Source organism: Balaenoptera ricei, chromosome 3 (genome assembly GCF_028023285.1).
Source record: "Balaenoptera ricei isolate mBalRic1 chromosome 3, mBalRic1.hap2, whole genome shotgun sequence".
NCBI classification, from domain to species: Eukaryota; Metazoa; Chordata; class Mammalia; order Artiodactyla; family Balaenopteridae; genus Balaenoptera; species Balaenoptera ricei.
Genome location: NC_082641.1, coordinates 166469077 through 166481670, shown reverse-complemented (window position 1 = coordinate 166481670; position 12594 = coordinate 166469077). Strand labels below are relative to the sequence as shown.

Here is a 12594-nt window from a genome sequence, read left to right as displayed (position 1 = left end):
CAGCCTGCATAACATCCTGGAACAAAAAGGGGACGTTAATGGGAAAGCTGATGAAATCCAAATAAAGTCTGGAGTTTGGTTTTGAAAAAATGTGTAAATGGTTAAAAATTCCTTGGCGGGGGGCTGGGGGTGGGGATGCAAAAGCAAAAAGTTTGAAGAGAGATGACCAGGTGAAAATTCTGCACGTATGTAGGTAGATAAGGGTTTTTAAATCATACTATTGCTTTTAGTGGAGAAACTTTGGAAAGAACCTAAATGCCCACCTATATTATAATGGATAAAGAAATGATTGTGTCATTGGGCAATGTGTGCTACACATCAGTTTAAAAAATGAACTGGAATTGTATCCACTGGGCTAACTCTAAAAAACATAATGTCAGTAAATAAATTAAGTAATCAAATGAAAATAAAAAAACAATCCAAAGTCAGGAGCTCGCATTTCCCCGAGCCTCTGTTGGTTCCTGGTGTGCCCACCACCTCCCCTTGGCCACAAGAGGCTAAACCTACAGCTGGAAGCTGAGGGAGGGGGAGGAGGGGCAGGTGGAGGGTCAGAGAGGAGCTGAGGCCAGAGCTAAGCAGGGGAGAAGAATGTGCCAGAAACACAAGGGAGGGAGACCCTGCCAGGCAGGACAGCCTAGGTGAGGATCGCAGGACCTGCAGAGACCTCCTGGGGCCTTCATCTGCCCACAGGACCTTTGGGACCCTGAGCTCAGAAGTGCAGACCCCGGAAACAGCTCCAGGATGTCCTCCCCATGGCAGGGCTAGAAGGGGGCCCGGGGTTGAGGGGCCAGGAGGAAGAGAGGAACCCAAGGGATATCCTGGGCTGACTGCTGACCACCGGCTGTGCAGACCGGCAGCGGCAGAGGCTAGCGACCGGGCCTGGCTCTGCACAGGTGATGGCCTCGCTCATCAGGTGGAAGTGGGGGGCACCAAGAAGAGGGAGCTGGCTCTGGGCGTACTGGACTGGACAGGCCTCTGGGAGAAGGCGTCTGTGGGCCCCCGGGGACGAGGAGAGCTGGCACTGTGAGAGGCAAGGCCAGAGCTCCAGGGGCACTCACATCCAGAGGAGAGAGACCAAAAGGGTGAGGGGCTTATCAGCACCCCATTTGTCTTCCCATCCACATGGTGGACTGTCTCCTTTTGGATCTGAGTGCACATCCCATGCCAAGGCTGGAATTGTCCTGGTCCCCACCTGGGGACCTCGTTCCAGGATGTGTGCCAGTCACCTCCAGGCCTGAGCTTAGCTTCCCTGCCAGGACCACAGTGAGCCCCAAGATAGGGGACTGCTTTCTCCAGTCCAAGGACCCCAACTGCCCAGGGGCCAGGCCCACGGCAAGGCGGCTACAAAACCCAAGAGACAAGACAAGTGCTACTGAAAGGAGGTTATCGCAAAATTGCACCGTGTGCAGTGCAAGAAATGGTGAGGCCCAAACTTGGTTTCAAGAAAATGCTACACAAGAGACCACAGTTATTTGGAAGATGAAGCACCTGATTTCCTCAGCAACAGCCACAAAAGGTTGTCTCAGTGATTGATAGCTTTCCAAGATGTTAGGAGATATTAGGAGAACTGACAGCAGAGAAAACAATACGGTGGATCATGCTTGACATCATGGTCGGTGTAGGTAAGACTGGCTTTTAGTGGAGAAGCCTCGAGAATCACCAGGGAGTAAATACGTGCCCAGGGCAGGAACGGAGCCCACCATCACCCATGTTCCAAGGTCAGAAACCACAAAAGAACTGAGAAAAACATCCAGAAAACTCTTGGTAAATTGATAACTGTGGTTATCATTAGAAGTGGGGTAGTTTTAACTTGACGTACTTGTATATTATTTAAAATTTGAACACCAAGCGTGTATTCCTTTGCAAGAAAAAGAAGTGAAAGACAGGACTTCCCTGGCAGTCTAGTGGTTAAGACTCTGCACTTCCACATCAGGGGGCAGGGTTCGATCCCTGGTCGGGGAACTAAGACCCCACATGCTGCGCAGTGTGGCAAAAAAAAAGAAAAAAAAAAAAAAAAAAGAAGTGAAAGACAAAAATGAGTTCCAGGAAACTGAGTGGCTGTGGGAGTTCCCTGGGGTGCAGGTCTCCTCACCCTCCCCTTACTGACAGCCCCCCCACAAAGGTGACTCAAGAGTGGAGCAGAGTGGACACTCCACCAAGACCACGCAAGAGACAAAGTCCAGCTGTCCCAGGGGGTGGGAAATGCAGATTCTAAATAAAGCTTTCTGTAAAGTGACACTGCAATGTTTTAATGGAAACACCAGCTTTCATTTCAACTAGCCTTAACACAGATATCCCACTTCAAAGTAAACTTTCTCCAGTAATATTTCAGGATCAAAATAAAATCTATTTGGAGCAAATAAAATTGATTCTGCCCCCAGTAAAGTATTGACAATAGACACCAGACATGATAGATTGATAGTAAAGTCTTGATAGATATATAGTAAAGTATCGACAATAGATACCTCAAAAACTAAAATCATTTCCCTTATGTAAACAACCTAATTCAGTTTTTGAAAATAGAACCTTATTCACAATGTTATTAATGTGTGTTAATTTGCACCATAAAGATAAGAAGATCTCTGTCTTTTTCCGTATGTTGCCCTGGTCTGCTCCTCTCTGTAGTAATACACATCAGACTACTTCGTAACGTTCATACAACAACAATAAAATGTTATTACAGTGGAAAAGATCTCTGATTCCAATCCTCTCATTCTCCTAAACATAGTTCAAAACTGGGTTATCCTTTTTGTTTCCATTTCAAGACCGAAGCTTGGAGCCTCCTCATTTTTATTTTTGGACGCCACTTTTTTTAAAAAAAATCATCCATTACAAACTTAGGCTGATTAATGCCAGAATTGAGAAATCTAAAGGAAATGCTACTTTCGCAAACAAAGTAAATTGTTTGGAAAATTACCAAATGAAATACAAGCTCACTTCTGTCACTATGAGGTTGAATTGTAGGTGTTTGTAACAATGAAGGCTCCATGCCCATCAGGCAAAACAGAGGCCACATCATTCAAATGTTTACATCCGGTCTACATCTGGGTACTTCTGGCCGAGGTTTAGAAGAAAAATGACATAATGCAGGGGTTATTCTGTGGTCAGAATTCTGCAAAGCTTTTATATGAAAGGAAAGACAGGGACAGATGTGGAACAGACACTCGAAGGCAGAGACGCTGGGAACCCTAATGCCCCAGGACAGACCCTCCTTAAGGAAGTGCACCTTGATTTTGCATCTGCTTCTCAGGTGCAGGCTATAAGCTCTTCTGCCCCACCAAGGCAATGCACACACATCTCTCAACACCAGTTATATACTGTCTTAGTTGAAGGCATTGGCAAAGGCCTTTTAAAATCACGCATCTTTTCTGAATGCAGTCTTATATGTTTATCTCTAGCATATCACAAGTGTGCAGGAAAAGTGTTGGCTTAATTTTAAAATCCTACCTGAGCCAAACCCAAAGAAAGCAAAGTCACAGCCTCAGCCTCCCTCCTAAGATAGTCTGGTGGCCTCATGAGTGGAGAAATGGGCCTTCATCTGCAGGGGGGCCTGACCTTCAATCTCACCCTGAAGGCTGTCCCTCCCATGGGGAGTCAGCTGTGCCCACTCCCATTCAAACAGATGTGTGTTTGGGACAAGCAATTTGGTGCCTTTCTTCATTGGCAACCCAGGCAGGAACAGATTTAGAGATCCCTTTATTCCAGAAGGAATCTGAGAGAGCTCTGAGCCCACAGGGCAGACCTAATGGACTCTCAGAGGGGGCTGGTTTTAGACTAAATGTTGTTCCATCAATTAGGGGCAGCACAGCATGACACTGGGAGCTAAACCAGCTGCCACAGACTAAACGTTTGTGTCCCCCCAAAATTCATATGCTGAAATCTAACCCCCAGTGTGTTGATATTAGGAGGTGAGGCTTTGGGGAGGTGATTAGGTCATGAGGGTGGAGCCCTCAGGAATGTGATTAGTGTCCTTATGAAAGAGACCCCAGAGAGCTCCCTTGCCCCTTCCACCACAGGAGGACATAGTAAGAGGTTGGCCGCCTATAAACCAGGAAGCAAGCTCTCACGAGACACCGAAACTGCCAGAACTTTGATCTCAGACTTCCAGCCTCCAGAACTGTGAGAAATATATGTCTGTTGTTTATAAGCCACCCAGTCTATGGTATTTGGCTATAGCAACCCTAAATAAGACACCAACTACAGAAGCAGTTATTGGAAAGGCCACACTTGCATGCTCAAAATTGTAGTTTTCACATCCTCATGACAAAGAATTTCATAAAAAGATTCTTAATGGATTAAACAACTTTAATTTGGTAGACTCAGAGGCAATTGCTGAATCTTACTGAGAACCAAGTCCGCACAACACCAAGCCTCGTCAGAGAGCTCACGGTCAGGTACTGGGCAGCTGGGTAGCTAAAACAGTTCAGGGTCTGTGGCATAATGAGAAATATATATCTGGTCTTTGTCCCTGGGTCCTGACACTGAGCTCCTATATCCCTTGGAATTTCCCAGGTGATAGGAGTGTCTTTTGTTCTAATGAGGTGACTCTTGGTGGGCTCCTGGATGGTTCCTGGATAGAGGCTGGTCACCAGAAAAATCAAGCCATGATTAGAAGCTTGAAATCTTCAACCCCACTCCACCCCTATTCTCCAGAGAAGAAAGAGAGGCTGGAAATGGAGTTAATAATTGATCACACCTCCTTTGATCTCCTTTATTATAGAATAAACCAGTAAAAATACATAGTGTTTCCTGAGTTCCGTGAACAATTCTAGCAAATGACTGAACCTGAGAAGGGGGTCGTGGGAACCCTGATGTATAGCCAGTAGGTCAGAAGTGTGGGTGGCTCTGGACTTGTGATTGGCATCTGAAACGGGGGTGGCCTTGTGCTACTGAGCCCTTAACCTGTGGGGTCTGACGCTATCTCCAGGTAGTTAGTGTCAGAATTGAGTCAAATTGTTGGACACCCAGCTCGTATCCACTGAGAGTGGGAGAATGAGTTATAGTTGTTGGAAAACACCCCTGGATCCATCTACTTCTAAAATCTTAAGGGGCATTGTAATAGTAACAAGAAAACTTTACTGAGGATACACTTATTTAACACATGTGAAAAAATAATACCATAAAGTTACATGTATTGATCATGTTACTTGCACACCCACAGCCATCCTTTATATCCAGTTAAAAATTCAAGTTAGTATTTCAAGCTTTGATTCTGTTAACATCTGATAAAATGCTATCATACAATGGAATATTGTAAATGTTGAGCATTTGAAATAAATAGCTATTTTGCTTGCAAAATATTAGTCACCTGCAGAAATTACCTAGTGCGAAAAGGTTCTACCTCTCCCTGGGACCTCACGTCTCTGGAAGAATTCTTCTTGTGCCCTTTAAAAGATTTTGTAACCAAGACTAAAGAACCATCACATATTTTTGCAAATAATGCTGGGAGGTTCATCGGCATCCACAGCTATGTTGAATGTCCATCCAATGTTGGAATGAGGCTGGTATTTCTCCAAAACAAATCTACAAAGCCTTGTGGGGCTTCATAGAGAGAAGGCTCCTTTGTCATCTCCCATTTCTTACCCCATGATATTCACATCAATGCAAAACAATCCAATCGTCAGATGGCAGGGGTTTTAAGCCTCTTCCAACACCTTCAGGTTTGAGAACCACAGGCATCAGGCTTAGTTCAGAAACAAGGTTGAGAGGGTCCACTTCTGGGATAGCAGCATGAGGAGCTCTGCAGACCCACTCCACAGCAAAACACGTATAACTGGTGAACACTAATAATAATAATAATAAAAAATTATAATCTCAGAAAATTGTCCTCAGCACACACAGCAAAAGAAGAGATGTTGGTTCAAGAAAATCTACTAAAACTTGGTAAGAATGATAAGAGTCTGAGGTGATTTACCCAAATGCCCCCCAGCTCTGCTTGACAGAACTCCACCTGGGGTGGGTATGGCCAAGAAGATGGGGGTCCCTCTCCCTTCAGCTCCTGATCAGGGGGTATGGTATCTTACCAAAAGGGCAGGCCACCAGCATTTCTCATTCCCTCCAGCTCCAAAGCTGAAGCAGCTAAATTCCTGGTGAGTGTGGCTGAGAGTCTGGGGGCACCCTTCATCTATTCAGTGCCTACTCACTGAATGGAGGCATGGTAGACTGAACATATGGGGGTCCTGATTATCCCTACCCCAGATCACGCATAGAGCAGAGGTTCCACACCAGGAGAAGCATATCAAGAAGACCAGAGGCTGCCGCTGACCAGAGCATTGGCTCAGAGATTCTTCCCAGGGGAAAGGCAGTTCACAGAGGGCTCCAAAGCTTTCCACAAAGGAACTGACCTCATTTGAAACAGAGTGCAGGAATGTTCAAGCCTCAGGGTGCTCTTGAAAACAGTAGCTCCTCTTAATTAAGAGCAAAAAGCTAAACCAAGCCAGTTCACCAGAGAGAACCATGGAAAGAGACAGCTAAGAAGAACCTCCTGGGGTAAGAACAAACCTCAGAGACTGGCCTTAAAACTGAACACTAGCCAGAAGACTGTGCAGCAGTTTATGGGCATTGTTGAAAACAGCAGACCAGTCAGCCAACAATTAGTGGAGCCCAACAGCTGGGTGTGATATCAACTGAAACAGCTTAATGGAAGGATCAGGAAAGAGATAGTCAGAGAGCCCTCTGAAAATCCCTGCATCCCAGGGTGACTTTGCTTATGCTTAAATTGCACCCTCTGAGGAGTGACACCAAAGGCTTCACACTGCCGGGGAAATAGACTTACTAAAAGAGGCTAGCTGTATCACTAAGCAAATAAATAGGCAAACAACTGCAAAAACAAGCCCAGAGAAAAAGTAGGGGAATCAGTATCCAGAGTTACCAAAATATATTACCTAAAACATCTGGCTTTCAACGAAAAATTTATGAGACATGCAAAGAACAGCAAAGTGACCCCTACGCAGGAAAAAAAAAAACAGACAACAGAAACTGTGAGAGGGACCAGATGTTGTACTTAACACACAAAGTTTCACAGCAGCTATCATAACTGTTCAAAGAACTTAAGGAAACCATGCTGAAAGAAGTAAAGGAAGGTTTCATGATGATGTCTCATTAAATAGAGAACAGCAGTAAAAAGATAGAAATTATAAAATGAAACACACACTAGAGGGGTCCAATGGTAGATGTCAATGGCAAAAGAAAGAATACATGAACTTGAAGATAGAGACTGATGAGACTATGCAATCCAAAAAACAGGGAGAATAAAGAATGAAGAAAAATAGACAATCTTAGAGAAATGTGGGACACCATTAAGTGCACTAATATACGCACAATAAAAACAACTCACCACATACAAGAGAAGCCCAATATGATTTACAGCTTATTTCTCATCAGAAACCATGACTGCTACAAGGCAGTGGAGATAGGTAGCAAAGAGTGGACTTCCTGGGTAAATCATTCTCTGCCGCCAAAACAGCGTATCAAACAAAACAGGATCTTAAAAAAACACCAAATCAGAACATTAAAGTAAATACAACATGCTTGAAATTATGTTACTCTCATTCAAATTAGTAACTATCATTAAAATTTATTTCAAATCCTGAGCAATGCTTTAGGCCACCTGCTGGGGGAATTGTAATGCTATTGGTTAAATTCTAGAAATTCTCTCATCAGTCCTGGAGGTTTTTTCACAGTGTTCAAGAGGAATTCAGTTGTGATGACTAACTTGGGTGAAAGTCCAAAAATGATCCTGTACTTTGAGAGTTTCAGGAAGCAACACTGATATAAGAATTTAAAAAATTTAGGGACTTCCCTGGTGGCGCAGTGGTTAAATCCGCCTGCCAATGCAGGGGGCAGGGGTTCAAGACCTGGTCCAGGAAGATCCCACATGCTGAGGAGCAACTAAGCCCATGCACCACAACTACTAAGCCTGTGCTCTAGAGCCCGCGAGCCACAACTACTGAAGCCCACGTGCCTAAAGCCCATGCTCCGCAACAAGAGAAGCCACCGCAATGAGAAGCCCGTGCACTGAAATGAAGAGTAGCCCCCACTCGCTGCAACTACAGAAAGCCCACGCGCAGCAACAGAGGCCCAGTGCAGCCAATAAATAAATAAATATAAATAAATAAATTTATTTATTTTTTAAAAAAAGAATTTAAACAATTTAAAGTGATACAAGGATTTTAATAATATATCCTGTATCCACTGAAATAAATGTCAGGGAATGTATGTGAAAAACATTTTTTTGGCCCAAAAGTATTTGCCAAACCTTTGAAAAGGCTTGTGGAAGATCTTTTTGACGTGTCCAAGGAAAATGAACTTCTGGGTGCCCTTGTACTGGTGTCAGCAGTACAGTTGTGAGCCCTCCCTCCCTGTCTCATGGTTTAAAATTAGAGCCCATGGGGCTTGGGAGTCACCATGGAACTGCCTCCTGCCCCCAACAGCTGCCTTCCCTCCCTGCAAATGCTAATATTAGGGCTGCACAAATTCCTAGAGTAGAAATTAAGGGCCACAATTAACTGGGTGACTTAACTTGGCAATCTTGCCCTTTTATCATGGTTAGAAACTGGACCTTTTCACAGCCATGGCTTTGCTACAAAGTCACTCAGTTTCTTCAGCTCAACCCCCATATCTTTGGCCTTTCCAAAGAGCTTCAAGACTCCAACTTATTTTCTCCTGGGCATTACATTCTGGGCATCAGTTCATATAACATCCTTGTCATCTCGGCCCAGGGCTGTGCTGGACATGCTCTGGACAAAGTCATTTCTAGGGCATACCACAAAGCTGTTCCAGGGCCTCCATGTGGTCACTGTTGGACCTTCAATGGCCAGAGCCAAGGTTAACACATCTAAAAGGGTCACAAGAACAGAGAAAGCTGTCCAAGCAAGAAACAGACCCTATTTTTCTAACCACTGACTCTTGGATGTGAGAGCTCAATTAGGAAGCTGTAGTAATCAAGACAAGACAGTGGCTCAAGAATAGAATAGAAGAAAAGAGAAGAATAGAGAGCCTGGAAACTGGCCTGCACACATTCAGACAGTGAGATGTCCCTACAGAGGACTAGGAAGAATTTTCTAGACAACCAGCTCTCCTCTGAAAAAAATGAAAGCGAGATCACTACTTTGCACCTATCATGGGATGAATGGTATCCCCAGAGAAAGATATGTCAAAGTCCTTACCCCCAGAATTTGTGCATGGGAGCTATTTAGAGGTAGAGTCTTTGCAGATGCAATCAAATCAAGAGGTCATTAGGATGGGCCCCAACCCAATAACTAGTATCCTTATAAGGGGAAATGTAGACACAGAGGCAAACGTGCACTGAGGGAAGATGATGTAGGAACACAAAGGAAGAAGCCCTTGTGAAGACAAAGGCAGAGATTGTAGTGATACAGTCACAAGTCCAGACCTCCTGGGGCACCAGGAGCTGAAAGAGGCAGAAAGGATCCTTCCCTAGAGCCTCTGGAGGGAGCTTGACCCACTGACACTTTGATTTTGTACTTCTCTAGGAGAATAAATTTCTGGTGTTTTAAAGCCACCCAATTTGTGGTAATTTATTACAGCAGCCCTAGGAAACTAATATAGCGTCATACACAAAATTCAAGTGGATTAAACATGGAATTACCATATGACCCTTTAATTCCATTCCTAGGTATGTACTCAAGAAAACTGAAGCATGTCGACACAAAAACTTTCACAGCAACTATTCACAATAGCCAAAAAGTGGAAAAAACCCAAATGTCCATTAACTGATTAACTGATGAATGGATAAACAAAATGTGCTCTATCCTTATAATTGAATACTATTCAGTCATAAAAAGGAATAAAATACTGAAACATGTACAATGTGGATTAATTTTGAAAACATTATGCTCAGTTAGAGAAGGCAGACACAAAAGGCCATATACTATATGATTCCTTCATATGAAATGTTCAGAACAGGCAAATCCAGAGACAGAAAGTGGTTACCAGGGTCTGAGGGAGGAGAATGGGGAGTGACTGCTTAATGGGTATAGAGTTTCCTTTTGAGGTGATGAAAATGTTTTTTGTTTTTTTTTTAATTTATTTATTTATGGCTGTGTTGGGTCTTCGTTTCTCTGCGAGGGCTTTCTCTAGTTGCGGCAAGCGGGACCACTCTTCATCGCGGTGCGCGGGCCTCACTATCACGGCCTCTCTTGTTGCGGAGCACAGGCTCCGGACGCGCAGGCTCAGTAATTGTGGCTCACGAGCCCAGTTGCTCCGCGGCATGTGGGATCTTCCCAGACCAGGGCTCGAACCCCTGTCCCCTGCATTGGCAGGCAGATTCTCAACCACTGCGCCACCAGGGAAGCCCAAAAATGTTTTGAATCTACATAAAGGTAATGGTTGTACAACACTGTGAATGTATTAAATGCCTCTAAATTGTATATTTTAAAATGGCTAACTTTATGTTATATGAATCTTACTTCAATTTAAAAAAATCAAGCTGAAATGAATTTAAAAACCTGACTAAAATTCTCCACCCCAGCTCCACCATGTTGGGACTTGTGGGTCGTGTGCCACTGCCTCGGCCTCTGAGGGCTTGCGGGGACTCAGCCCTTCAGGGCCGCTACCTCAAGCCCAACTCTTACTGCGGGCCGCTTCGGCAGCGCTCCAGCCTGCCAGAGACCATGCTGCTCAAACATATCCATCGCCAAAGCAGGCGCCGCCACTGGGTGCGTCGTGGCGGTCATCGGTGCAGTGGTGGACGTCCAATTTGATGAGGGGCTGCCACCCACTAAATGTCCTGGAAATGCAAGGCAGGGAAACCAGGCTGGTTTTGGAGGTGGCCCAGCATTTGGGTGAGAGCACGGTAAGGACCATTGCCATAGATGGTACAGAAGGTTTGGCTAGAGGCCAGAAAGTCCTGGATTCTGGTGCACCAATCAAAATTCTTGTTGGCCCTGAGACCTTGCATAGAATCATGAACATCATTGGAGAGCCTATTGATGAGAGAGGTCCCATTGAAACCAAACAATTTGCTGCTGTTCATGCTGAGGCTCCTGAATTCATGGAGGTGAGTGCTGAGCAGGGAATTCTTGCTACTGGTATCAAGATTGTGGATCTGCTGCCTCCCTATGCCCAGGGTGGCAAAATTGGGCTCTTTGGTGGTGCTGGAGTTGGCAAGATACTACTGATCATGGAGTTAATCAACAATGTTGCAAAAGCCCATGGTGGTTACTCTGTATTTGCTGGTGTTGGTAAGAGGACCCACGAGGGCAATGACTTATACCATGAAATGACTGAGTCTGGTGTTATCAACTTAAAAGATGCTACCTGCAAGGTCGGGCTGGTGTATGGTCAAATGAATGAACCGCCTGGTGCTCGGGCCCGGGTAGCTCTGACTGGTCTGACTGTAGCTGAATACTTCAGAGACCAAGAAGGTCAAGATGTGTTGCTGTTTATTGATAACATCTTTTGCTTCACCCAGGCTGGCTCAGAGGTGTCTGCTTTATTAGGCAGAATCCCTTCTGCAGTGGGTTATCAGCCTACCCTGGCCACTGACATGGGTACCATGTAGGAAAGAATCGCCACCACCAAAAAGGGATCTATCCGCTCTGTACGGGCTATCTGCGTGTCTGCTGATGACTTGACTGCCCCTGCCCCTGCCACTACCTTTGCCCGTTTGGATGCTACCACTGTGCTGTCGCGTGCTATTGCTGAACTGGGCAGATATCTAGCTGTGGATCCGCTGGACTCCACCTCTCACATCATGGATCCCAACATCGTTGGCAATGAGCATTATGATGTTGCCTGTGGGGTGCAAAAGATCCTACAGGACTACAAATCCCTCCAGGACATCATTGCCATCCCGGGTATGGATGAACTTTCTGAGGAAGACAAGTTAACTGTGTCCCGTGCATGGAAAATACAGCGTTTCTTGTCTCAGCCATTCCAGGTGGCTGAGGTCTTTACCGGTCATATGGGGAAGCTGGTACCCCTGAAGAAGGCCATCAAAGGATTCCAGAAGATTTTGGCAGGTGAATATGACCATCTCCCAGAACAGGCCTTCTATATGGTGGGACCCATTGAAGGAGCTGTGGCAAAAGCTGATAAGCTGGCTGAGGAGCACTCGTGAGGGGGTCCTTTTGGCAAACTAAGTACTCATCCTCCATGCTGTCCCTCTCCTTGCCCCTAATCCAAAAATCACAGTTTCCTCTGTAAGCCACATGAGAGCCTAGACTGAAGACATTGTGTTCTGTCTGAGGAGTATTTAAGGTTTACAATAAAATGCACATCCCTCAAAAAAAAAAAAAAAAAAAACCAACACATGAGAATTCCTTGGCGGTCCAGTGGTTAAGACTTGGCGCTTTCACTGCTGGGGCCTGGGTTTGATCCCTGGTCAGGGTGTTAAGATCCCGCAAACCATGTGGTGCAGCCAAAAAAAAAAAAAAACACAAAATTTTTAGAAGAAAATTGAGAACATATATATGCAAAAATTTCTTGAACAAAACATAAGACAACAGACATCCTAAAAGGAAAATAATTGTTTTGACTACATTCAAATTCATGATGGGGAATTCCCTGGCAGTCTAGTGGTTAGGACTCCACACTTTCAGTGCAGTGCCCTGGGTTCATTCCCTGATCAGG

The 12594-nt window shown here is 44.9% G+C and overlaps 1 protein-coding gene and 1 pseudogene across 3 annotated transcripts in view; one reads left to right on the top strand and one right to left on the bottom strand.

The window, feature by feature from the left end:
* Window positions 1-4686: 4686 nt before the first annotated feature.
* Window positions 4687-12594, bottom strand: part of IBA57 (iron-sulfur cluster assembly factor IBA57) — a 70059-nt gene continuing 62151 nt past the window's right edge. Inside the window, exons 5-6 of one of the 3 annotated variants that reach the window (XR_009502509.1) lie at window positions 7337-7485; window positions 5766-5783 (exon numbers count right to left, since the gene is read on the bottom strand). Coding sequence is in view for 2 of the 3 variants with exons in the window: in XM_059917950.1 (XP_059773933.1) it covers window positions 5685-5783 (99 nt within the window). In the remaining variant the exon portion in view is untranslated. Of the gene's footprint in view, window positions 5784-7336; window positions 7486-9808; window positions 12343-12594 lie in introns of those variants that run through there. The other 2 variants (XM_059917950.1, XM_059917952.1) reach the window with 2 other exon arrangements.
* On the top strand, window positions 10500-12100 carry LOC132362852 (ATP synthase subunit beta, mitochondrial-like; annotated as a pseudogene).